This window comes from Elgaria multicarinata, chromosome 1 (genome assembly GCF_023053635.1).
Source record: "Elgaria multicarinata webbii isolate HBS135686 ecotype San Diego chromosome 1, rElgMul1.1.pri, whole genome shotgun sequence".
Lineage (NCBI taxonomy): Eukaryota > Metazoa > Chordata > Lepidosauria > Squamata > Anguidae > Elgaria > Elgaria multicarinata.
This window is the reverse complement of record NC_086171.1, coordinates 20,658,534-20,686,123: the sequence shown is the minus strand read 5'-3', so window position 1 is coordinate 20,686,123 and position 27,590 is coordinate 20,658,534. Positions and strand designations below refer to the sequence as shown.

General features: G+C 45.3%; 1 protein-coding gene across 1 annotated transcript; it reads left to right on the top strand.

Annotated features, from left to right (window-relative positions):
- LOC134397837 (prostatic acid phosphatase-like) lies at positions 1 to 27,147 on the top strand. The gene is made up of 9 exons (XM_063124819.1): positions 1 to 117; positions 1,496 to 1,591; positions 2,937 to 3,023; positions 3,490 to 3,642; positions 8,363 to 8,461; positions 23,452 to 23,534; positions 24,575 to 24,682; positions 25,640 to 25,805; positions 26,925 to 27,147. Exons 1-6 carry the CDS (start codon positions 1 to 3, stop codon positions 23,461 to 23,463), a joined length of 564 nt encoding a protein of 187 aa, XP_062980889.1. The 3' UTR covers positions 23,464 to 23,534; positions 24,575 to 24,682; positions 25,640 to 25,805; positions 26,925 to 27,147.
- Positions 27,148 to 27,590: the final 443 nt, after the last annotated feature.

Here is a 27,590-nt window from a genome sequence, read left to right as displayed (position 1 = left end):
ATGGGAGAAACAAGTCTCACAAGAAGCTCCAAGGCGCTGTACTTCTCCCTGCTTAGCCTCCTCTTCTTTCTCCTCCTCCAATCTGCCTCAGGACGGGAGCTGAAGTTTGTGATTCTAGTAAGTAAAGGGAAGGGAAGGGTTTCAAGTTAATGTGTTTGGAGGGTTAGTCGGGTCTTCAAGATGAAGACCTTTACGTAGAGCTCTCCAAAGGTTTCAGATATAATCTAGTCATACAAGTTGAGAGTTTGCAACAGTTTTCCTTCTTCCTGGAAGGTTAAAGAAGCTCTTCAGTTTGTCCAGTCTTGTATTTTCACTGTGAGGCTTTGTACTCTGCTTTATAAATTAGGAAGTAGATACCATCAAAATCCAGGTGCCCTTTGAACTACTGTGTTTTTACAAGATCTAGAGTTATAATTGAGCTTGCTTAGGCAACCATCTTTCCTTGTGGGAATCTACACTAATGTTATTCTAACATTATGAATGGGTTACTGTGATGCACAGCGTCACATGACCCCGCGTATCTAGCGTTATTCATGAGTTGTACTTACCGGTTTTATTTCGTTGTCCCCTTTCGTTGTTGCTCAGTAGTAGCGCTTGTATTGATTGCATGTTCCCTGTTCTATCAACAGGGGCTACACTCCCCCTGAAAGACTGTGTTCGCAGTTTGGGGGTGCTCCTGGATCCGTCGCTCCAAATGACAGCCCAGATAAACGCGACAGCCAGGAGTGCTTCAGCTGATACGTCAGCTGTGCCCCTTCTTAGAGTCAGAAGACCTAAAGATGGTTGTGCACATGCTGGTAACCTCAAGGCTTGACTTCTGCAATGCGCTGTTTATAGGGCTACCATTGTACCTAGTTCAGAAACTTCAACTAGTTCAAAATATGGCAGCCAGGTTGGTTACCAGTACATCTAGGGGTGAGCATATTACCCCAACATTAAAATCACTCCACTGGCTGCCAATTAGTTTCCGGGCAAAGTACAAAATGTTGGTCATTACCTTTAAAGCCCTAAATGGTTTGGGTCCAGGTTACCTGCAGGATTGCATTCTCCCATACAGTCCTCCACACACACTCAGGTCCTCTGGGGAGAATTTACTTCAGTCAGCCAAAACTAGGCTGACATCAGTTTCCCAGAGGACCTTTTCTTCTGTCATCCCTGGATTATGGAACATTTTGCCGAAGGAGATTCGTAATATTAAATCTCTCTATGATTTTAAGGCAGCTTTGAATACTAGTCTTTTCCGGCAGGCCTACCCAGTTTAATGTAAAATCAAGAATTTTTAAAATGTGTTGATTCCTGTACTAATGTTGTTCCCCACCTTGATCCAAAGGGAGAGGCGGGTAAGAAAGAAATATATTATTATTATTATTATTATTATTATTATTATTATTATTATTATTATTATTTGAAAGGGACACTTCTCAGGTATACTGTACTATACATTGGATCTGGATTTAGTTATACATGGAATAATACAGTCTTCACATTTTACTAGATTAGTCGACATGGCGACCGAAGTCCTATGGGAAACTATCCCACCAGCCTAAACACTGAAAGCACCTGGCCACAAGGATTCGGACAACTCACTAAGGTTTGTTGGCTTTCATAGAAGTGAAATTATTAGCCAAATAAAAGTAGTAAAGGCGTTAGCCATAACTAACATGTAAATATTGGTAACTAACAATGGGATGTTCATTTCTACACTGAATCTTTATAGCTTGCTACTTGGTATATGAAAATCACCTGTAAATGTCAGAACTTGGATGAAGCTGACATGCAGTCATTTACTCTTCAACTGCCTGGATACCCAAGTCACATATAGTTCATCTGCACACATTTGGTTAGATCCAGGAGCCGTCTTCTGCACAAGGAAGGAACCTTGTGTGAGATGAAAGGCTCTGTTTGCAGATGGTCCCTCTACCAGATACACCACAGCTCAAACCATTCATCAGGGTCTCCTATAGTATTTTCTGAGACCTGAAGGAGATGCTGTGCGAAGGGGGCAAGGAAGTCCCCTTCCATCAGAGTAATTGATCCAGCATAAATCTGTATCCCATCCTTTATTTCAGGTGTATGGGTGGATTACTTCTTTATTTATATAGTTTCCTTGATATTTTGTTTAGAGCGAATGGGGTAGGATTCTGAATGAATTGCTCATTTGTTTTCGAAATGAAAATTACTCACCCAATTTATTTATTTTTTCCAACATTTCCCATGTATACATGTTGGGGGATTTAAAGGGAGGAAGTGTAAAGTGTGAATGTATACAGTTGATAGTTAAAAAATTCTCAGAATTTATCAATCCCCAAGACTTACTGTTTTTATGTTTCTCCAAGTTACATTCCAAAAGTTCAATATAATTCCCCACCCCCAAATTAAAACATTTGATTTCTGAAATGTTCAATTTGTGCAATAATAATAATAATAATAATAATAATAATAATAATAAAAAAATCCAGTTTAATTTTGTAGGACTTTTGTCGCAAATTATTGGAGAAGTTTTCAGAGATTTTAGAACATCGGCTAACAAGAGGTGTGTGCAGAGGCACCACAAGTAAGGTATAGGGCTTCTGCTGAGTGAAAAACAACACCTTCAGACTGATAGAATCCCTTTGGTTTGGTATTATAGGTTTAAAACTGAAGCTTAAAATCTGAATAGACAAATATGCTGCTGGACATATAAGGGATAAGAAAGACATCTTAATCCTGAACATTTGGTTTCTATTCAAAATGGAAACAGAGGACTACTTCCCAACTAGTGCTTAAGAATATCTGACATGGTGGACCCAGCTCCAAGGAAAGTTGATCATCATTGGGCTCCGTCCATATTGATCACAGTTCTTTGCTATTGTACTGTGGCTCTCCACAAGGGCCAGAAAACCTACATGACAGGATTTCTGTTTCTAGGCTAAATCATTCTCATGTTGCTCCCACAGATTGGAATGCGGCAGCAGTATGAGCTTGGACAGTACATCAAGAAGAGATACTCAAATTTCCTGAGTGCTGCATACAAACGAGAGGAGGTGGATACTGGAACTTAAGAGAAAGAGATTCTTCCAATAATTAATAGAGATATGGATCATAACATCCAATTCTGAGAATTCCCATACCTGAGAATGCTTGGACATGATTGAACAAACATTCCAGTGTCTAATCATATGCCACCTCAAGTAGCTGTTGCCATTTATGGGATTCGCATATTGGAAAATATGGGGTGTCAGGAACTTGGGCAACCTCTGGCAATGAGCTATGGATTTCTGAGAATATCGGAAGGGAAATATTCCTGGGGGTTAGGGATGGATAAAGCATAGTTCCTGGGGATTCTTCTTCCTCATCATTGTTAGAGAACTCTGCACACAATTCCTCAAAGACTTCCAGGAGTGAGTCTTGGGGTCCTCATGGTTCCAAGCACTCTCCGGCTTCTCATGAAGGTTTCCATTCTAAGTCCAGAGCCTGGGTCATGACACACTCACCGTTTATTCCTTTCAGATTTTCATCCAGAGCACAGAAACCGATCGAACCATTATGAGTGCCCAAGCAAATCTTGCTGGCATGTACCCCCCGGCTGGTGATCAAATCTGGAATCCTGAACTCCTTTGGCAGCCTATCCCAGTACATGTCGTACAAAAGGCATCCAATCCGGTGAGTACCAGGAATATGAACAACGCTGTTTGGCTTCTGCTGCTCTTCAGAAACTTAATATTCTTCTGACAACAAAGAGCTCCATCAGACGTACTTTTTTTTCCTGGTATGCACCCGTGATTTTGACCCCTGTTTCTTTAGCATGACAAGTGCTGGCCCCTTTCACGATTGTAGCTATACCAAGGGACTCTGTTTTCACTTGTTTGCTCTCCCATTATTGCGCCCATCCCACCCTGCCCCTTCTCCTTCCCCCTCCACTTCATTGGTTCTTGTCAAGTGATGGGCATGGGAACTGCTCCCCCCTCACTCTTTTTACCAATTCAACGTTTAATCGGCTGGGCACTGTTTCTGCAGGCAACAAGGCAAGGAGGGTGGGGTTGGAATAGCAAAAGCCCATTTGACTGGCTGAGTTCATTCGACATGGTGTGCTGGAGGAGGAGAACTGCTCCACCCTCCTCTTTCGTCAGCAAGCACATGTTCAAAGCACACACACCCAACAAAAGAAAAAAAACACAAGGACGGCAATACATGGGAGTGGAAGGGCGCTTAATCCCACACAGAGGAAATAAACCAGTCTTTACCCACTCTAAAATAAGACAGAAAAGGGAGGGGAAGAGGTGAGATGAGAGCAGGACAGTGATGACATCATGTGGGTTCCACATTGCAAAACCACAAACCAGGCATGACGAGACTGAAATAAAACGCCGGTGTGATGGAGCTCCAAGTGTGCACGCATTTCTGTTGGGGGGAAAAAAGTGTTTCATAGAATCATAGAATAGCAGAGTTGGAAGGGGCCTACAAGGCCATCGAGTCCAACCCCCTGCTCAATGCAGGAATCCACCCTAAAGCATCCCTGACAGATGGTTGTCCAGCTGCCTCTTGAAGGCCTCTAGTGTGGGAGAGCCCACAACCTCCCTAGGTAACTGATTCCACCGTCGCACTGCTCTAACAGTTAGGAAGTTTTTCCTGATGTCCAGCCGGAATCTGGCTTCCTTTAACTTGAGCCTGTTATTCCATGTCCTGCACTCTGGGAGGATCGAGAAGAGATCCTGGCCCTCCTCTGTGTGACAACCTTTTAAGTATTCGAAGAGTGCTATCATGTCTCCCCTCAATCTTCTCTTCTCCAGGCTAAACGTGCCCAGTTCTTTCAGTCTCTCTTCATAGGGCTTTGTTTCTAGACCTCTGATCATCCTGGTTGCCCTCTTCTGAACACACTCCAGCTTGTCTGTGTCCTTCTTGAATTGTGGAGCCCAGAACTGGACACAATACTCTAATGAGGCCTAACCAGGACTGAATAGAGAGGAACCAGTACCTCACGTGATTTGGAAGCTATACTTCTATTAATGCAGCCCACAATAGCATTGGCCTTTCTTGCAGCCATATCACACTGTTGGCTCATATTCAGCTTGTGATCTACAACAATTCCAAGATCTTTCTCGTTTGTAGTATTGCTGAATACTAAGCAAATGTTTTTTTAAAATCAGCAGACACTTTCCACAGTAGATAAGAGCAAACATTCAGTTCTAGCTCTTTTATTAATAGCCTTTTCTTCCCATCTGCTGTGCAACAACATTAGAACATAGGTTGGGAGCCAGGCTCCTTGTGCCGACAGAAGGGGATGAATTGACCTTGTTCCAGCACAGTGAACTGTCTCTGTTCCCTCTGCTGAGACAGCAAGTAGCCAGCTGTTGATCTTGTTGGCGCCTTTTTTGCAGCTGCATGAGGGCCAGCCCTACCCTTAGGCAAGGTGTGATTGCTTGCCTTATGCAGCAGGGGAACCATTAAAGGGCTGCAAATTGTGACATTTTTACATCTAGTATAACCTGCAACACTGCACAAGTGAATATAGGGGCATGGTGAATGTATCCCATCTATTCTCATATCAAAGGCCACTGAAGGAGCTGTATTGCTGACGACTTTATTTGATCTGTAGGGACAGGTAGATCGGTCTCTTCCTGGTACATGTCAATTTCGCGTATTTTCATTCATGAGTCCTTTTCCACATTAGTATGCGATTTTATTTAAAAAAAAATAACAACATAAAAATGTATTATTTAAATATGTATTTAGATACAGCTTTTGAATATCTTTCCACTCAAAATATTCATTTGGACATTTCTTGAAGTATTTTATCCTAAAAATGTGTGTGTCATAATGCATTTTGGTATTTATATATTTATTGGACTAAGAACTTTACCACAAAATTCAGAAAAGTACAAAATCCAAAGGTTGATCCATACATTAGTCTGGGAGGTGTGAACCAGGGCAGTGTGCATCAGAGTTTGCAAAGATCAAATTCCTCAAGCATTCTTCAAGTTTGTGTTTTTATTTACCATGCCATAGCCTCCACGAATTGAAATGCTAAGGCTGTGTTTGTTTATTTGGTTAAAAACATATTAGAAAACCCAAATTATCACGGTTCAAACTATCCCAGGATCTGCAGTGTATGAAATTGTGGACTATGCAGCACATGAGGCATTAGTGCCTGTGTACATGCATTTATATGCATGTGCACTAGAAGCAAAGAGTATGCACCACCACCCTCCACATACAAGTTTTAACTTCTAGAGATCCTAGAAAAATCACTAGGAACACTAATGTTCCAGGAATTCTGCCCTGCAAAGTTTGCTTCAAGCAGCTCAAAAGTTGCAGGATAGAAACAGTAAGCATAACTTTATGGGATCAGTGAGGCCCAAGCCACTCCCCCTTAAGGAGCAGGTTCGTAGCTTGGGAGTTCTCCTAGAACCAGCTCTGTCACTTGAGGCCCAGGTGGCCTCGATGGCACAGAGTGCCTTTTACCAGCTTCAGTTGATGGCCCAGCTACACCCCAATCTGGATAGGGATAACCTGGCTTCAGTTGTCTATGCTGTGGTAACCTCCAAATTAGATTACTACAATACACTCTACGTGGGGCTGCCTTTGAAGACGCTTCAGAAGCTGCAGCTTGTGCAAAATGCAGCGGCCAGATTGATAACAGGGACCAGAAAGTTCGAGCATATAAGACCCACTCTGGCCCACCTGCATTGGCAGCCTGTATGTTTCCAAGCCCAATTCAAAGTGCTGGTTTTAACCTATAAAGCCTTACATGGCTTGGGACTGCAATACCTAATGGAACATCTTTCCTGACATGAACCTACCCAAACACTACGTTCAACATCTAAGGTCCTCCTCTGGGTGCCTACTCCCAGGGAAGCTTGGAGGGTGGCAACGAGAGGGCCTTCTCTGTGGTGGCCCCCCAACTGTGGAACAATCTCCCTGATGAGGCCCACCTGGTGCTGACATTGTCATCTTTTCAACGCCAGGTCAAGACTTTTCTTTTCTTCCAGGCATTTAGCAATATGTAATGACCCTGGGTCTGTTCTTCGGCTCATCATTTGTAAAGTTGTTATAGTGGTTTTAAATGTATGTGAAATATGAAACATGAAATGCATGTTTTGCGGTTTTTAATTTTTGTATATTGTTTTTAAGTGTTTTTATCTTATGTGAACCATCCAGAGAGCTTCGGCTATGGGGCGGCATACAAATGCAATAAATAAATAAATAAATGTAACACCAATGTTGGAACAAGTCTTTCCATCAACTAGGAAAATAGCTCAATTTACTTAGTACATGATTTGGGACATGCTGGGGAGTTGAATGACTTTTTTCTGTCTAAACACGCATAGTATTTAGACAGCACCCTAATAGTACTACCTTACGCATGTCTGTTTGGAAGCCAACAGAGACAGGTGAATCTGTTCAATTTTGTCTTGTTCCGATTCTCTGTTTTACATTGGTAGGCTCTTCTCTTTTCTTTCTTTCCTTTTTTTGTTTTTTTGTTTTTTGTTTTGTAAAATGTATTGCAAACTTAGAAATGCACAGAACACATTTCCAACTGCAAACTGCATTCGGGTTTTCATTCCGCTCAGGGTATAGGGTTGCAGCTTTATAACCTGCCTTTCATCCACCGCAAGGTGACACAGGCCTTAGCTAGACCTACCTGTTAGTCCGCGACGGAGGGATGAAAATCTCGCGATGGTTTTATCGTGAGATATCCCCCCTCCGTTTACACATGGCATGTGACATCCTAAGAGGGAGAGGTGTCGCGCCCACCATTTTTATTTTTAAAGGGACAGCAGCGCATGAATGCTCATGCGCAAAAGGTAGCTGTTTTTTTAAAAAAGATTTACTTTCCCTGCTCCCCCCACCCTGCCGTGAGGAGCTGGGACAAACCGCGGCGCCCAGCTACATGTTCCGCGGTCTCAGGCTCAGCCCAAGACTGCAGAAAAGCTGGGCCTAAAGGGGAGGGTGAGATCCCGGGGCAAGGGAGGGATCATCCCTTCCTGATATTTATTTATTTATTTATTTAATTACATTTATATACCGCCCCACAGCCGAAGCTCTCTGGGCGGTTCACAAAACGCACAGGGATGATCCCGGGGATTGCCCTGGGATTTCGCCCCATCTAGCTATGGCCACACATTGGGTTCCCTAGAGGTCTCCTCTCTTAGCATTAACGGGACCTGAGCCTACTTAAGATCAGCAAGGTCACTGAATCTTGTGACTCTAAACCAATGCACTGGCCCCTACAGATTAAAGCAGATCTGGTATTAAAGCAGATGCAGCATCATTGTGAACAATATCAACCCTACCTCCAGATAATTGCTACATAAAACTGGAACTGTGAAACGTGAAGCGAGACAGCACCCTCTTACAATCACTCTTACTATTTTTGTTTCAGAGATTACATTTTCCGATTTTGGACTGTCCACGCTTTAGGGAACTTTTGACTGAAACACTTACAACAAGTGAATACAAGGCTAAAATGCAACCATACCAGGTAATAAAAAATAAGCAAGGGTGTTGGTGAGACAGAAATCTTAAAATATTTACTTTCAAGATGAATGTCACAGTGCGGGATAGTCTATCAGGACTGGCCCTCCCATTAGGCAGAGTGAGGCAGCGGCCTAATGCAGCAGCTTTTGGTATTATAAAAGGACAGGAAATTGTTAGCTATTGAGAGAGTGATCCTATGGCCCCTAGACAGTCTCAGGGGCTATAGGTAGTTTGGGTTCCTGAATCTGAGGTCGGGCACGGGTCTCCCACCTCGGAACCAGGATGATGTGCTCCCCACCCCAGCTGCCTCTCTCTAAGGGCCCAAAAGCAACCTCGGAGGGAAGCTAAAGAGGGTGTTGGTGAGCAGGGACGGGAATTGATGCAGAGGCTTGCATATGAGGAATCCACTGAGCTCCATCCCTCCCCATCCCTGACACCTCAGCCAGACAGGCGAGAAAGTCCATCTACCTAAACTGCATAGTGGGCAGGTCATATAGGCCAGACCACGTAGGATCACACCCTTAATTTATCATTGTTGTATTTCTACTTCCAGGGATGGAGGGAGGTACTTGTGGGATTTTCTGCCTCAGGTGCAGAGGTGGGTGCATATTGGGGGGTGGGGAATGGGGCAGCAACCCCCTGCCTGTCTCCCATCCACTTGCAGCACAGAAAACACCTTCCCCCCCCCCCACCAGGTACACCTGCTCCAAAGCACAATGTGCAGTTGCTGAGTGCCCCGCATGAACTTCTTCTGAAGTTCATGCATGAGCTCCACCAGCAATCTCAGTAAAATATTGAGCAGGAGCCCTGCCCTGCCCACCCACCCCCACCAGCCACCACTGCTCAGGTGTTAAAATACCTTGACTGGCTGAACTTGACTGGACCTTGACTTGATTTGGGTGGCCACCATTTGCTGGTGCCCACCCACTCTGCCTAAGGCAACACAGTGTCTTTGGCTAGCCAGGTGGTCTATCTATTGTTCCTCATTATTCAATTTGCTTTTATTTAGGCTTCTCACATTTGTTCCATCCTGTAGACTGGTTCCGCATTCTCAAAGCTCCTAGGCTCAAAGCTCCTAGGCGGAGGTCTCTGGGCTTGAGCTTTTACTGCTAGTGAAGTTCATTGCACTGAACAAGGCATCCATTTGCCAGGTTTGGATGGAGCATCACTTTAGCCATGGTGGCAACCCAAGCCTCTGTTTGTGCCACTAGAGCAGCTGCATAGGATTGGGCTGCATGAAACATGTTTTTCAGATGGAGACCAAGACCAGGGGGGCTGTGTACATGTGGGGAAAGCTCTGTGGTGGCTGTGGATCTGTGCCCCTTCAGTTAGACAATGCAGGCACAGCTTCACAGCCACCGCGGGGCTTCCCTCGTGATGCTCTGATTTGAAAAAGTCAGGGATTTATACCGACTTTTTCAAAGGGAGTGATGTCAACATGGCACTTTCACCATGTAATATCGCTCCACAGTCAATCCAGAGCCAACCCAGGGGTGGAGCCTGGTGCAACCAGCAATTGGTCGCCATCCACCAGGAAGAGGGCGGGGGCAGCTCGGGGACCTGGATGGCTGTGCAGAAATCCCATGCTCCCTCCTCAGAGTTGGGATTACCCAACTCCCCCTCAGGAGAGGGAAAGCCTCGGTTGTGGAGGGAGGCAGTGCCAACCCAGCTCCATGAAGACAGCCCCTGGTCAACACTATAAGAATATGGTATTATGCAGCAACATTATTTCTGTACTACGAACAGATATATAGCATAATTGAATGGAATTGCTTTAAAAAATAGTGGCATTGCATGTCAGAAAAATACTAGCATTGCAGAATAATTAAAACACACACCCCATACAATGGATTTGCAGTAGAGACAGAAAACAACAAGTAATGTAACTATAAAAGGAATGATGTGCATAGAACAATCTATTTTATTTTATTGTGCAATGCAAGGCCAGTTTTCGCAGTTTGGTTAATTTGATCAAAAGATTGAAAGGGCAAAACCTCAAAAATACCATTTTAAGTTCCTTCTTATAAAAATGCCTCGTAGCAAATAGAAATCTACTTATGTATGCATCATTCTGAGTTTGTGTCCTATCATACCATCATGCTGGAAAATTGGATTTCTGAATGTCCTGCCTTTGATACATTTCACCTCTAACTCAGCTAAAGCACAATCCCATTTATCTAACACCAGACATTTGGATAACCAAAGTACAATGAGATCATGGAATGATTTTCACCAATAGTTGTAAACAAGGCCTGCAAAGCTTGTGAATGTGGCACTACACTAGGCAACTAAATATGGACCTCCTGGACCCAGAGGTATGTGAGAACTACTACCCCATTGCTAATATCCCCATTTTTGGGGCAAGGTGCTTGAGCGTGTGGTGGCTGGGCTACTTCAGACGTTCTTGGAAGAAACTGATTATCTAGACCAATTTCAGTCTGGTTTCAGGCCAGGGCGCAACACTGAAACAGCCTTGCTTGCTCTGACCGATGACCTACTCCGGGTGAAAGATGGTGGGGAGTGCTACCCTGTTGATCTTCCTGGCTCTCTCAGCGGCTTTTGATACCATTGATCATGCTACCTTGCTGGATTGGCACTGTGAGTTGGGAGTAGGAGGCCCTGTGTTGCAGTGGTTCTACTCCTGCTTGCAGGGTCGATTCCAGAGAGTGGTATAGGGGGATTCCTGTTCCACCCCATGGCTATTAAGTTGTGGGGTGCCACAGGGCTCTATTCTATTCCCCCATGCTGTTCAACATCTATATGAAGCTGCTGGATGATGTCATTAGGGGTTTGGGGGTTGGGTGCCATCAGTATGCTGATGATACTCAGCTCTACTTCTCCTTGTTGTCAGAGTCAGCTGGGGTGGTGAAGGTGCTGGGTCAGTGCCTGGAGGCTGTAATGGGCTGGATGAGGGCCAATAAACTGAAGCTGTATCCTGATAAAGACAGAAGCTCTGTGGATTGGTGGTTCCTGAGTCCGGGAACTGGGTAAGCGACCTGTTCTGGATGGGGTTGCACTCCTTCTGAAGGACCAGGTGCATAGCTTGGACAGTTGCATACATGGACAGAAGGGCTACCGTATTTCTTCAATTCTAAGACGCACTTTTTTCCCTAAATAAAGAGCTCTAAAAATGGACTGCGTCTTCGAATCGATGGCAACTTAGAATCGAAGCAATACGGTAAGAGGAAAAGAGGAAGCTCCTGCAGCAGCCTCGAGCCATGCGAGTGAGGAGCTGGTTGGGTAAGCGCCTGGTTTTTTGTTAGGCAAATTTATTCGTAAGTCCCATCGATTTCCATGGGACTTACTCGTGTGTCATCATCCCCTGGTGCACAGACAAGTAAAGAGCGGGACTGGAGAGTTAAGTTTACTCTTTGTTTCAACGCCCCCCCTTCTTCCCGCGCAAACGGCAGTTTCTTCTCTCACAGAGGGAAAAAAGAAAAGGACACAACCATTAGAAGAAAGCGCGGGGGGGGGAGGAGGTTGGCTGGGCGGTGAGGGAAGTATTTCTTTGATTCTAAGATGACCTTTTTTCTCAAATAAACATCTCTAAAAATGGGGTGCGTCTTAGAATCGATGGCATCTTAGAATCGAAGAAATACGGTAATTTATATCTTGGCAAATGAACATATGGCTATCTGAACCAGGCCACGCTGGGCTTTAATGTGATCTGAATAACCTACCTGTACTGCAGCCTATGAAAACTAACTGGCAATTGATTACATTTCTTTGAACTATCCATACTTAACCATGTGCAGGATCACAACCCGTATGAGCATGTATCTTGGTGTACTGACTTGCATTTGGAGGGGAAAAACATTTCTTTTTTTCTTTCAGGATTTTTTTAAAAAGCTATTTATTTATTTATTTATTTATTTATTACATTTTTATACCGCCCAATAGCCGAAGCTCTCTGGGCGGTTCACAAAAATTAAAATCATCATAAAACAACCAACAAGTTAAAAATACAAATACAAAATACAATATAAAAAGCACAACCAGGATAAAACCATGCAGCAAAATTGATATAAGGTTAAAATACAGAGTTAAAACAGTATAATTTAAATTTAAGTTAAAATTAAGTGTTAAAATACTGAGTGAATAAAAAGGTCTTCAGCTGGCGACGAAAGGAGTACAGTGTAGGCGCCAGGCGGACCTCTCTGGGGAGCTCATTCCACAACCGGGGTGCCACAGCGGAGAAAGCCCTCCTCCTAGTAGCCACCTGCCTCACTTCCTTTGGCAGGGGCTCACGGAGAAGGGCCCCTGTAGATGATCTTAAGGTCCGGGTAGGTACATATGGGAGGAGGCGTTCCTTCAAATAACCTGGCCCCAAACCGTTTAGGGCTTTAAATGTCAATACCAGCACTTTGAATCGGGCCCGGACCTGGACTGGCAGCCAATGAAGTTGTAAAAGGACTGGCGTAATGTGATCTCGCCAGCCAGTCCCTGTTAGTAAACGGGCTGCCCTGTTTTGTACCAGCTGAAGCTTCCGGACCGTTTTCAAAGGCAGCCCCACGTATAACGCATTGCAGTAATCCAAACGAGAGGTTATCAGAGCATGGATAACTGTAGCTAGGCTATCACTGTCCAGATAAGGGCGCAGTTGGTATATCAGCCTAAGCTGATAAAAGGTGCTCTTTGCCACTGAGTTCACCTGTGCCTCAAGTGACAGTTCTGGATCGAAGAGCACCCCCAAACTACGGACCCGATCCTTTAGGGAGAGTGCAACCCCGTCCAGGACAGGGCAAACATCACCTCGCCGGACAAATGAACCACCCGCTAACAGTACCTCCGTCTTGTCTGGATTGAGTCTCAGTTTGTTAGCCCTCATCCAGTCCATTACCGTGCCCAGGCACTGGTTCAGAACAGTCACTGCCTCACCTGGGTTTGATGAAAAGGAAAGGTAGAGCTGGGTGTCATCCGCATATTGATGACACCTCAGTCCACATCTCCGGATAACCTCCCCCAGCGGCTTCATGTATATGTTAAACAGCATAGGGGATAAAATAGAGCCCTGCGGAACCCCATGGCTTAGGAGCCACGGCACAGAGCAATAATCCCCCAGCACCACCTTCTGGAATCGGCCATCCAAGTAGGAGCGGAACCACTGCAACGCAGTACCTCCAACTCCCAGTTCAGACAACCTATCCAGAAGGATACCATGGTCGATGGTATCGAAGGCCGCTGAGAGGTCCAGGAGAACCAACAGGGTCGCACTCCCCCTGTCTCTCTCCCGACAGAGGTCATCCCACAGGGCGACCAAGGCAGTTTCTGTTCCAAAACCAGGCCTGAAACCCGATTGAAATGGATCTAGATAATCCGTTTCATTCAAGAGTGCCTGGAGTTGTCCTGCAACCACCCGCTCAAGCACCTTGCCCAGGAAAGGGATATTAGCCACCGGCCTGTAGTTGTTTACATCTTCCGGGTCCAGATTAGGCTTCTTCAGGAGTGGTCTAATTACTGCCTCTTTTAAAGAGGCCGGCACCACTCCCTCTCTCAAGGAGGCATTTACAACCTCCTGGACCCAGCCGGCGATCCCCTCCTTATTTGATGTAATGAGCCACGAGGGGCAAGGGTCAAGCACACAGGTGGTCGACCGGACTTGGCCAAGCACCTTGTCCACATCCTCGGGCCTCAATAACTGAAACTCATCCAATAAAACTGAGCCGGACGGCGCTCTGAACGCCTCTACTAGTGGTGCTGCATTAAGTGTGGTGTCCAATTCATGACGAATCTGAGCGACTTTATCTTCAAAGTGCCGTGCAAACTCGTCACAGCGTGCTACCGAGGGTTCAACTATCTCACGCCCTGGCCCAGAGTGTAACAGGCCACGAACCACTCGGAAAAGCTCCGCCGGACGACACCGAGAAGACGCAATGCTGGTGGAAAAGAACTGCCTCTTTGCCACCCTCACCGCCACAGAGTAGGCTCGATAGTGAGCTCTAGCCCGTGTTCGATCAGACCCAGCACGAGTTTTCCTCCACCTGCGTTCTAGCCGTCTCCCCTCTTGCTTCATCGCCCTCAGCTCAGATGTATACCAAGGAGCTGACCGGGCTCTGCTCAGAGGGAGAGGACGCTTGGGCGCGATCGTGTCAACCGCCCGAGTCATCTCTGCATTCCACAGAGCGACCTGGGCTTCGACAGGAGCACCGGCCATATCAGCAGGAAAATCCCCCAGAGCCCTCTGGAATCCATCGGAGTCCATTAGCCTCCGGGGGCGGACCATTTTAATAGGCCCCCCACCCTTGCAGAGGGGAAAGGCCGCCGAGAGTCTAAACCTCAGTAGGAAGTGATCCGACCATGACAAGGGGGTAGATGTTAGTTCCCCCACTTCCAGATCACCATCCTCCTGTCCAGTCGAGAAAACCAGATCAAGTGTGTGTCCCTTTGCATGTGTTGGGCCGATGACATGTTGAGACAGCCCCATGGTTGTCATGGCAGCCATGAAGTCCTGAGCCGCTCCGGATACAGCAGCCTCGGCATGGAAGTTGAGATCCCCCAGAACCACCATCCTGGGGGTCCTCAACACCAGGTCCGAGACAACCTCCGTCAGCTCAGGCAGGGAGACTGTTGGGCAGCGGGGTGGACGGTACACCAGCAGAATCCCTAATCTGTCTCGAGTACCCAACACACAGTACAAACACTCCAGACCAGCACTCGACTGAACAGGAAGCCTAGAGAGGGAGATTGTATTCCTATAGACCACGGCAACCCCCCCTCCCTGGCCCTCGAGTCTGTGCTGGTGCTGCACCGAGTACCCAGGAGGGCAGAGCTGGGTGAGAGCAACCCCACCCAGTTCACCCACCCAGGTCTCAGTGATGCATACCAGGTCAGCCCCCTCATCCACAATCAAATCATGGATGAGGGAGATTTTATTCTGGACTGACCTGGCGTTCAGCAGCAGCACCACCAGACCCGAGAGCAAGCTGATATGGCCACCAGGAACTATCCGGTTGGGGTAGGAACCAGAAGAGGGAATAGCTGTAAGGAATCTATCCCCTCTTCTCCTCATCTGGCCTGTTCCTCCCCTAGCACCATACCTCCCCCTACCCGTGACCACAGTTATGTGGGCATCCCCGTATCCCCCAGAGCTCCCCAGGCACATATTAAAAAGTAATTAAAATGTATTTGACAATTTGCTGCTGGTTGGCTGGTTGGAGATCTTGCAGGTACAGTAGTATGGTCTCTCCTATGTGCGCCGCAAAGTGCGGCACCAAGTGCGCACTCGGCGCCGCACTCTGCGCGTCGCCGAGGCGCAGCCTCTGGCAGGCTTCAGATGTACCTGTTAGGGAGAGGTGGAGCACTCAGTCAGCTGACGCCCAGCAGGTGAGGGGAGAGACTGCAGAGGGAAGCCCCAGCAGTCCCTGTTCTTCTTTCCCCCCCACCAGCCAAACACACCCCACCTTCCCAGCCTCTGGCAGGCTGCAGATGTACCTCAGAAGGGGCAGTTGGAGATCCGACCCTCTTCTCTTGCCTCTTCACAGGCAGTTCAGAAAGAACCATACTGGCTGCCCTCTGGGGTTGTGGACTCTCCTTTCCCTGAAGTCATGCCCAAGGTAGTGTTGCAGCAGGAGAGGGAACGTGCAGCTGAGGAGGATGCAGGCCCCTCAGGAGAGCTCCGTGAAGCCATCCTCTTCCACCTTCTCTAGCCTCCGATAGTACAGATTCTCCCTCTCTGCTAGCTTTTTATACACAGTATGACGTTGACGCTCTGAAGTATTTTCAAGTCTGGCGTATACAGGATACTTTACTCTGTGAGGTATTTGTCTTTGAGTTTTTAGATCATTAATATTGTAAAGATTTACTTGAGTTGTCCCCATCGAAAGAACAATGATTTAATGGTAGCTAAAATGTAAATTTGGGGGAGTTTCCCTTTCAAGCAAAGTGCTGAAGAAAAAAATATGGACATTTTTTACTACATATAAGATCATGAATTTGACTTGGCTTAGAGAAAAAATGGTAAAGGGAATATTATGGCAATTATTTGACTTATTTGCCAGAGCTGGTAACCAGGATGCCGGCTGGTGGTTAAAGAGGGCTTCCAGACAGGAGACGGTTCCAATGTAGCACCTATGGTTTAGCATTATGTGACACGTCTTGGTTCAAACACGCCTAGTCTCCTCTCGTGCCTTGATTCGTAACTTGACTGCCTCGGTTTATGGCAAATCTTGGTTTGAAATCTTGGTTTGTAGGAAAGCACAAACCATCATTTGCTTGTTCAGATGAAATGGCAAAGCGTGTCTTGCTATTAAACCAGTTTGTGAAGTTACTAATCACAGCATCCAAGGAGAGGGAGAACAGGGAGGGGAAGGGCAAAATGCACGATGACCCTGAGGATCCTGAGAGCTCATTCCCGTAACTAACCATGCCTTCACATTACAAGTCAGCAGCCCCAGTCTGTAGAAGCTGGCTCTGAACTGAACGGCAAGCTGCTCAGACTGAGAAGCTAGGCCAGGAGCAGCAGTTATATACAGCCAGAGAGAGCCTTATTGGCACCTCAGATCACTGGATTCTGCTGGGCTTGGAAGCTTCTGTATCCCCTTTGGCCTTCTGCTGTAGGAGCATTATGCTTGCCGATCCCTCTGCCTGCCAGCTTTCAGGCCTCACTGCGAACGTCGACAGAGGCTTACTAGTAAGGCTGTGCACCACCTTGGGGCTAAACCCCAAATCCAAACTGAAGCGGGCTGGAGCAAAGAGCCATTTGCAACAGTAGATCTAGTAAAAGTACAGAGCCCCCACCGTTGTTTAACACGGCGGCTCTAATCAAGGATGTGCGGCTAAGTCCCATGCATGGTGGGGGTAGCGGTTCTGGGTTGAAAGGGGAGGGGAGGCCAATGGACTCCTGGTCGGCCTGATGCCCAGGAACTCACAACAGCTGACCAGCTTCAGGGTAATCTGAACCTCGCTTTGGAAGCAAATCTGAAGCAGGTCAACCCAGCCCTGAAGCGCTCTGAGCTGAATCGGGGTCAATTCAGAGCTCCCAAATCAGCCTCAGAAGAACTACTTGCTAGTTTTATTCTAAGAACGGGAAATATATCAACAATGTCACTTGGGTCGGCTTTTGCCTATTTTGTGACATGATTATTTGTGTAAGGAAACAATCTGTACTAGGATGTTCTACTCAGGGGGGTTGTTGAGATTCTGCCAGAGCCAGAAAGCAAATCCACAGGATTGGAGGGAAGTCCTTGAAATAGGGTGACCACTTATGAATTACCCAGAATAGCAAATGCATCACCCAAAAAAGGGTGACGCTGGTTTGCATAAAATTTGCAAATGCTAATGTATGTGTACATATTGAAATTTAGAAATTATAATACAGAAATACATATCATATAGAAACACAGTCCGTCTCACTAGAGTGTGGAAGAATGTGACCAGGGGGGAATCCGCACGTCGTACCGAGATCACCTCTAAGCGACCCCAGTGCAGCGTGAAAGCGATAGCGTAACTTGCCTTTGGAAGAGCCGACGAAGAGACGTCCTTCCCGCCGCCCCCCGCCGCCACCCACAGACCTCCTCGCCGGCTGGGATGGAGAGCTCGGGGAAGAAGGCGGGGTGGAGAGCTTCTTCCGCTCTCAACCCCGCCTTCTTCAGCTGAGCTCTCCTCGCCAGTCGGCGAGGAGGTCTGTGGGTGGCGGCGGCGGCGTTGGCGGCAAAGACATCTCTTCGTCGGCTCTTCCAAAGGCAAGTTACATGATCGCTTTCACGCCGCACTGGGGTCGCTTAGAAGCGGTCTCGGTACGACGTGCGGATTCCCCCCAGGTGACTGTTGTGCCTGTCCAGGTGTTAACTGTTGATTCAAGGCTCAGTTCTTCATTTTGAGATAGATATAGGTATAATATTAAATCTTTAAATTGGACTTGGACTGGACAGCCCTTCAAAACGAGGGCAGTCCTCTGGCAGTCTGTCAAATAAAGGACAGTGCTCTGTAAAAGAGGACACGTGGCCACCCTAAGGTAAAGGTGGTAGACCAGAGATAAAGACATACATAGGCTATGGGTGATCAAGTAGCAGGGGAGGATAGCAAGCAAGAACTAGATGTAGGTTTAGCAACCAAGGAGGAAATGGGTCAGATGAAAAAGCACCACAGGACATTTAGGGTAAAAAAGAAAAAAAGCACCACAGGACATTTAGGGTGAAAAAGCACTATGGGACATTTATGATTAAAAAAAGTAACCAGGTCCTCTAAATCTGTTGTCCAGACAAAAGAGAGGCTCAGGTTCAAGACAGAACTATCACGAGGTGCAGATAAAGACTGCCCATCTTCAGACCTCCATGGTGTGTAATGGGGCTCCCTTCTGGGTTTACAACCAACAAAGTTGGACACACTGGCATGCCTTGAATAGTTGCTGAAGATTGCAGGGATGTTTTTGTTTGCACCCCACCCACTCACCTGCCGCCAAAAGACAACAGCAACAAAATAATCAAACGTGGCAAGAGAAAGTGGAGCTGAAACGATCTCAAGATAATAAAGATGTGTTTCTTTTTATTGCAGTCTGTTCACAATTTCAGCCTCCCTGAATGGGCTACTGAGGATGTAAGGGCCAAGCTGTCAGAGCTGAGTGTGTTATCTTTATCATCCCTATTTGGCATTTACAAAAGAGAAAAGAAGGCAAGACTACAAGGAGGTACATTATGCCAGTAAGGGGAATTATGATCGCCTTCCCCAACTTAATGCCATCCAGATGTTTCAGATTACATCTCCCATTGGCCCCAGCCAGCACAGCCAATGGACAGGGATGATGGGAGTCACAGTCTAAGCCATTTCAAGGGCATCAGTTTGGGGAAGGCTGAATCACATTGACTGGCATCTTTCTCTCTCTCTCTCTCTCTCTCTCTCTCTCTCTCTCTCTCTCTCTCTCTCTCTCTCATAATTTACTCTAGCTGAAATGACACCAGAAAATATTAGGCTGGATTTTCTAACAGGTTTAATTAATACATTAATTAACAAAAGCTTTTGCTGATTAATTAGTGCAGGCCAATTTTAATCAGTGTCTTGTGAATCCTGATCCTTTGTGCACACATGCCCTGGCAATCTGACACGGGACTCCCAAATCCGTGAGACTTCGCTATTGTAGGAAAACCCTCGGGCAAAGCGAAAACTCTGCAGAAATCATATGGCTGATAGTCATTAGCTATAGGCTCTATGTAAATCCAGAAGAATTGCTATAACTGTTTTCCCTGTAGCCATCTCCACAGCTCTGAACACAGGAGGAGGGAATCTGGATTCCTTGCGTAACTCTTCTCGGGCAATGCAGGACAAGAGTTTCAGGTCAAGAGATGCAGGATTCCTTACATAATCTAACCCAGTCAATCCATACATAGGGTTCCAAACCCTGGACAAGAAACGCGAATGATTGTGGGATCATCAAAGGAATGGATTGTATTCAAGACCTAAAGAGAACCACAACCACAGAGTTTGTCCAACTTTGACTCTTTCGTTGAAAAGCATGGGTAGAAGACACCTTTTCCAGAACCTTTGACAGACAAGGGCTTTGGGCCTTTTTGTGAGACTCCTGTCCAAACAGGGCATCATTACTCAGCCCTCCAACACTGACGCTTGGAGAAAAAGCGAGTAAGGGGAGACATGATTTACAAAATTATACATGGTGTGGAGAAAGTGGATAGGGAGACATTTTTCTCCCTTTTTCATAATACTGGAACCTGGGGTCATCCCATGAAACAGATTGGTGGGAGATTCGGGAGAGATAACAGGAGGTAGTGCTTCACACAGCGCATAGTTAAAACTATGGAATTCATTACCACAAGATGTAGTGATGGCCACAAATTTGGATGACTTTGAAAGGGGGTTAGACGAATTCCTGGAGGAAAACATTATCAATGGCTACTAGAAAATTATCAATGGCTACTAGAAAATTATCAATGGCTACCTCCAGGATCAGAGGCAGTATGGTTATGTACATCAGCTGCTGGGGAACATGGGCTGTTGCACTCATGTCCTGTTTGTAGGTTTCCCATTAACCGTTGATTGGCCATTGTGTGAACAGAATGCTAGAGTAGATGAACCCTTGGTCTCATCCAGCACAGCTCTTCCCATGTTCTTGTGGCCAAGTGGGGACATGAACCAAGGTCTTTCTTCCCAGTCCAACACTATAACCACTACACCTTATTGGATCTTGTTTCAAATAGTACCAGGACTTAAAAGTGGTGTATCACACAGTATTTGCTTGTTGTTTTCTATCAATGATAGGTGATTGGATTTGGTCTTCTACGATCTTTACAGATCATCACTTCAGTGCAGGGATGGGAGAATCAGTTACTTTCAAGCACTTCTAAATTCTCTGAAAACTACTTCAAAACTCATTTCAACTCGCTCCCATTTCAGTTTTTACCTTTTTTTGGAATCATTTAAATGGGGACAGTGCACATTTTGAATAGAAAAAACTGCACATTTCTGTCTGCATTGTCTAAAGCATGAAAATGCATATTTTAAAACAACAACAAAAAAACCCCCAAAAAATGCATTTTAAAAAAATGCATTTTCTGAATGTGATCAGAGATTTGGGAATTTGCAAATTCTCTTGGAAACACCGCCCCTCCTGCTCCTATCCAGGATTGTGAGAGGGACACCTTTACATTATTTGCAAACAGAAACTAAATTCTCATACATCCCCACTTAAGTGATCTATGTTCAGACATACACAGGGGGGTGGGCAAAGGGGGTATCTATTTATTTATTTATTTATTTATTTATTACATTTTTATACCGCCCAATAGCCGAAGCTCTCTGGGCGGTTCACAAAAATTAAAATCATCATAAAACAACCAACAAGTTAAAAATACAAATACAAAATACAATATAAAAAGCACAACCAGGATAAAACCACGCAGCAAAATTGATATAAGGTTAAAATACAGAGTTAAAACAGTATAATTTAAATTTAAGTTAAAATTAAGTGTTAAAATACTGAGTGAATAAAAAGGTCTTCAGCTGGCGACGAAAGGAGTACAGTGTAGGCGCCAGGCGGACCTCTCTGGGGAGCTCATTCCACAACCGGGGTGCCACAGCGGAGAAAGCCCTCCTCCTAGTAGCCACCTGCCTCACTTCCTTTGGCAGGGGCTCACGGAGAAGGGCCCCTGTAGATGATCTTAAGGTCCGGGTAGGTACATATGGGAGGAGGCGTTCCTTCAAATAACCTGGCCCCAAACCGTTTAGGGCTTTAAATGTCAATACCAGCACTTTGAATCGGGCCCGGACCTGGACTGGCAGCCAATGAAGTTGTAAAAGGACTGGCGTAATGTGATCTCGCCAGCCAGTCCCTGTTAGTAAACGGGCTGCCCTGTTTTGTACCAGCTGAAGCTTCCGGACCGTTTTCAAAGGCAGCCCCACGTATAACGCATTGCAGTAATCCAAACGAGAGGTTATCAGAGCATGGATAACTGTAGCTAGGCTATCACTGTCCAGATAAGGGCGCAGTTGGTATATCAGCCTAAGCTGATAAAAGGTGCTCTTTGCCACTGAGTTCACCTGTGCCTCAAGTGACAGTTCTGGATCGAAGAGCACCCCCAAACTACGGACCCGATCCTTTAGGGAGAGTGCAACCCCGTCCAGGACAGGGCAAACATCACCTCGCCGGACAAATGAACCACCCGCTAACAGTACCTCCGTCTTGTCTGGATTGAGTCTCAGTTTGTTAGCCCTCATCCAGTCCATTACCGTGCCCAGGCACTGGTTCAGAACAGTCACTGCCTCACCTGGGTTTGATGAAAAGGAAAGGTAGAGCTGGGTGTCATCCGCATATTGATGACACCTCAGTCCACATCTCCGGATAACCTCCCCCAGCGGCTTCATGTATATGTTAAACAGCATAGGGGATAAAATAGAGCCCTGCGGAACCCCATGGCTTAGGAGCCACGGCACAGAGCAATAATCCCCCAGCACCACCTTCTGGAATCGGCCATCCAAGTAGGAGCGGAACCACTGCAACGCAGTACCTCCAACTCCCAGTTCAGACAACCTATCCAGAAGGATACCATGGTCGATGGTATCGAAGGCCGCTGAGAGGTCCAGGAGAACCAACAGGGTCGCACTCCCCCTGTCTCTCTCCCGACAGAGGTCATCCCACAGGGCGACCAAGGCAGTTTCCGTTCCAAAACCAGGCCTGAAACCCGATTGAAATGGATCTAGATAATCCGTTTCATTCAAGAGTGCCTGGAGTTGTCCTGCAACCACCCGCTCAAGCACCTTGCCCAGGAAAGGGATATTAGCCACCGGCCTGTAGTTGTTAACATCTTCCGGGTCCAGATTAGGCTTCTTCAGGAGTGGTCTAATTACCGCCTCTTTTAAAGAGGCCGGCACCACTCCCTCTCTCAAGGAGGCATTTACAACCTCCTGGACCCAGCCGGCGATCCCCTCCTTATTTGATGTAATGAGCCACGAGGGGCAAGGGTCAAGCACACAGGTGGTCGACCGGACTTGACCGGAACTTGGTATCTGCCCCAGTTCCCCACACAGTGCCCCCCACAAGCAGTGTGTGCGTGTATGAGAGAGAGAGAGAGAGAGAGAGAGAGAGAGAGAGAGAGAGAGAGAGAGAGAGAGAGAGAGAGAACAGCCACCCCACCCCACCCGGAGTCCTCTTGTTGGCTTTGTCTGTGTGTTTCTTTCCTTTGCTCTGAGGCAGGGTATAGTTGCCATTCTCACAGGGACGGGGTTAGATGGTTCGAAGTCAGTCTAATGAAACTATTCTAGCAATTTGAAAACCCCATTTATTTCAATAAGAGAATTAAGCAGCTGCTTAACCTTGGCTTTCATTATTATCTTGAACTGATTATTTTCTCCTCATTTCTATGCTAACCCAACATTTGATGTATTACTGCCTAAGCTTTATCAGTACTTACAGTGCAATCCTATGCAGAATGAAGTCTCATTGAGCTAAATGGGGCTTACTCCCAGGTAAGTGGTTATAGGATTGCAGCCGTATTCACCCTGAAATATTCTTGTTCACCAATATTGACACAGGTTTCCATTTCCATTAAGGTCTCCTTGTGAAAGCTATTCTAGAAAATCTCTCAAAGGCAGCTAAATTTCAAGAAAAAAGGAAAATGCTAATCTATTCTGCAGTGAGTATCTTTTTCTTCAAAGCTTTGGCTGCAGACATGTGTATAGTCAGGCTGCTCATGCTAATAGGATTTACGCCGCTTAAATCTGTTCAGGATTCCAGCCCTCATCCAAGTGACTCTGAAGTTTATAACCATCTATAGGGTGACCATATGGAAAGGAGGACAGGGCTCCTCCTGTATCTTTAACAGCTGTATAGAAAAGGGGATTTCAGCAGGTGTCATTTACGCATGCAGCACCTGGTGAAATTTCCTCCTCATCACAACAGTTAAAGGTGCAGGAGCCCTGCCCTCTTTTGTATCTTGTCACTCTGGTATACCTCCTGCAGCTTTATCTGTTGTGATGAGGAGGGAATTTCACCAGATGCTGCATGCATACAAATGACACCTGATGAAATTCCCTTTTCTACACAACTCTTAAAGATACAGGAACCCTGTCCTCCTTTTCATAGGGCCACCCTATATTAGTTCCACATCAATCCGGTAAAGTAGGTCACTTAAAATACACAGTGTGTGTGTGTGTGTGTGTGTGTGTGTGTGTGTGTGTTGTACATGAACTTTTCTTTGGGTCCCAGGTTTCATTTGTCTATTTTAAGTCTCTGCCATACAAAGAAATGACAAAATGACCAATCTTTTCCTTTCTCTTGAAGATCCCCAAAACGAACCCCCAAATCAGTAGCACAGCTGTAAAGACATTTGACTTGGCAAGACAAGGGCCATATATGCCATAACGTTCCAGGCCCAGAGTGTCACTGGGGGCAGGCTTCAAACAATCCTTCCTTCTGCACACTTGTCTCTAAGTTTAGGCTCCAGTCCTCTGACAAAGCACAAAGGATGATTCCAGATGAGATTTTTATACGGCATTTATATAAACATTTGTTTTCTGCACTGGAAGATGGGTGAAGAAAGAAGAGGTTACACTACATTTGCTTTGATTTACTTAACAAGAGTAAAAGAGTTAGAACTAATAACATGACGTATAGCTACTTTTAGAAGATTTTCCCTCCACCAATAGTATTTACATATTGTTTGGCCTTTTGCAGCATGACACTACACTTGGTGCCCTGCAGATGGCGCTCAATGTTTACAATGAAAAACTTTTTCCGTATGCATCCTGCCAGATTTTTGAATTGTATCAAGAAAATGGGCAAGTATTTTATTGTGTCATCAGCAATCAACGTTCCCTTCTTACCAAATGCCAGTGTCTATTATCTATTTTACACCTTCCATTTTTTTTCAAGGTGAAAAGCATCATTTGCAATATATCATATCATCATCATCATCATCATCATCATCATCTCACAATATAGCAGGGATGGTGGAGAAATACACAGAATAAAATCAGTTCAGTTTTCTATGAATTTGATCTGCAGATTCCTCAGTGAACCAGATTTCCCCATTCACACTGATTCTGCGGAACTGCAGGCCATTTTATTTGTTCTTTACTTTCCAGAATTCTACTCAAATTTAGTCTTAGAAAAACGTATAAAATAGAAAAATGTGAATTTGTGCAAATTCAGGAAATGGGGGGGACCCAATTGTGCCAATGAGTGGACAATGAATAAAAAGCACCTGACGATCCGCTAAATGCAGACAAAATGGATTAGAAAATCCATACATCCCTATAATATAGCAGTATGGTAAAGCCAATAATATCCAGTTTCAGAGTTTCAAGCTGCCAGCTTTTATTATTTTGTCCATACAAATATGTTGGATATAATTTTGTTATGGATTAAAGAGCTGTTTACTTTCTCATTCAATGAAATCTACATTTGCAAGGCAGTAGATATCATTTAAAACATCTTTCCTTTTTTTAAACCCCCCAATGGGTGTGTGTGTGGAATTTGGGGGACATTTAACACCCACCTTTCCCAGGTTGTCATGGTCCAAAATCCAAATTGAGGCCACATGTGTTTACACCAGCGCAAGGAAACCTAAACTATGCATGATTTTCAAAATATTTAATTTGGCCCTGGGTTCTAGATTAACTGTTGCAGTCAATACTGTAGATTTCAGTACTGCGTTTCTGAAGAAGACTTCAAAAATATGATAGTCTAACTTTTTCTCCTTCTCATCTCTTCTTTTCCTGGGTTCTGCAAACCAGAGAGCACACCATTGAAATGTATTTTCGGAATGACACTTCGAAAGACCCATATCCCCTCACCCTGCCAGGCTGCTCATCTGCGTGTCCACTATCAAAGTTTGAGGAACTGGTTTCTCCCATCCTAGTGGAAGACTTGGCCAAAGAATGTGAGATGTCCGGAAAACAGAAAGGTAATATATTATGTGATCAAAATGGGAGTGGCAGAAAAATATAATAAGAGCTTGAGTTTGATTAGGAAATCAGATGTAAGTAATTTCCAGAGTGTCTCTGAGGGATCCTACAGCCAAGGAAGAGGTTATATTGAGTGTCAGTTTCACATCACATAGAATGTAAGATTCATCATTGAGAATGATTTCTATCACACAAGTCATTGCTGCTGATGTCAGGTGAAATATTTTCGTTTTATGGATTTTCTTAAGAAAAATATCTGGTATAGCAAACCTAGCTCTGTTTTTTGTTAATTAACAAGTATATGAGCTTCATAGAATACAACTTGCACATTGAAACACAGAGATTAGTCCAGCAGTAATTTCAGTGCACACTTCCCCTTGGCTGGGACATCAGGTTCCAGCTCACAAACGGTTGTCAGAGAATAAACATTCTCAAAGTGATCAGGATATGACTCTTTTGACTGAGAGAAAACACAGCTGTGGGAGAACCAGACCTGGGTCTGAATCTGAATGGCACTCTTGAACACGGAACTTTTATACATGCTTTGAATAGGAAGCAGAGGTAGCTGACATTCAGAGAGTGCATGTTACAAGCTGTTTGTTACATAGCTCACAGTCATGAGTTAATCTTTAGGTTTCCTGACACTTTGTTTTCTATAGACAGAGCCTTTCTTTGGTAAGCGTGGACACATGAAAGAGAAGAGACCCTTTCCTGGATTTTCAGAGCTTTGCTAATCTACAACAGCCTCTTGCGAAGTATATGTGGCAAAAAATACATTATACACAATTCAAAGGTTTTGACAGTTGCAGGCGGGAATAACTTCACTCCTTCCAACCCCTCCTATCTTGAGTCTTATATGCCCAGGAATAAGAAATGAATTAATCTTTGGGCTAGTGAAGCTGAGGTTTAAAATTTTGTTTCCATACTCTGGAGCTCTCCCAATGTTCTTTAATATACCATATTCTGGATTTTAAAAGGTTGGGGAACACTGCCTAAATCATGCATATTGCTCAATATCACGTTGTAATGGAATCCACAAACCTAAGATGTAAAAGAGGAATAAGTTGAGGTAATGCAAAAATATCTTTAATATAATTGGCCTTAATTCTTTCCCGCAGGAAAATATTCTCAAACTGGCATGACCCCAGAACCCAGCAGAAACCCAGACATGGATACAGAGAATGAGGGACCAGTAGTGTTAATGGAAAAGCGCAAATCTGCTGAGATCCCTGAAACTGAGAAACCTGAGTCAGAGGCACCTGGTCCCACATCGGCGGCTGCAGTCCCTGGCCCTACCTCCAACAAGGGTTTTGCATTCTCACAACCCACAAAGCTGTTGCGCCAACGCAGGAGTCACGTGTCGAGGAAATCAAGAAAATGAGAATGTGGGCTGCTTCATCTGTGCCCACCTTGTTTATTTAATGCAATTGCTTTGAGCCTGTTTTCTTTTAATTAAAGTATCAGCAGTTTAATCAAAGCTTCTGCAGTAACTAAAATATATTAAGTATATATACTTCACCCACTTCTGTCACCCAACTGGAAGTGTTGCAATATTAGGCACCAGAGTGTGCGGCCACAAACTGGGACAGTTGAAGGGTGTGGTGGCCTAGGCCAGCTAACCACAAATGAACAGATGGTGATGTTTCTCAATAATCAGAGAGGGGTTGTTTTTCTGTCCTTGAAACTATTGCACTCTGCGCATGCTTAAAATCCTTGCCTGTTATTGGTTGAGAGGCTTACCTGTTACTGTTTATGATTGGTGTATTGTATGGTGAAGTTCTGCC

Excerpts from the sequence above, each read along its gene's own strand:
- LOC134397837 (XM_063124819.1), top strand. The coding sequence starts at position 1 with ATGGGAGAAACAAGTCTCACAAGAAGCTCCAAGGCGCTGTACTTCTCC. Across the intron at positions 118-1,495 it reads AGCTGAAGTTTGTGATTCTA|ATTAGTCGACATGGCGACCG; the intron begins GTAAGTAAAGGG and ends ACATTTTACTAG. Across the intron at positions 3,024-3,489 it reads CTGCATACAAACGAGAGGAG|ATTTTCATCCAGAGCACAGA; the intron begins GTGGATACTGGA and ends TATTCCTTTCAG.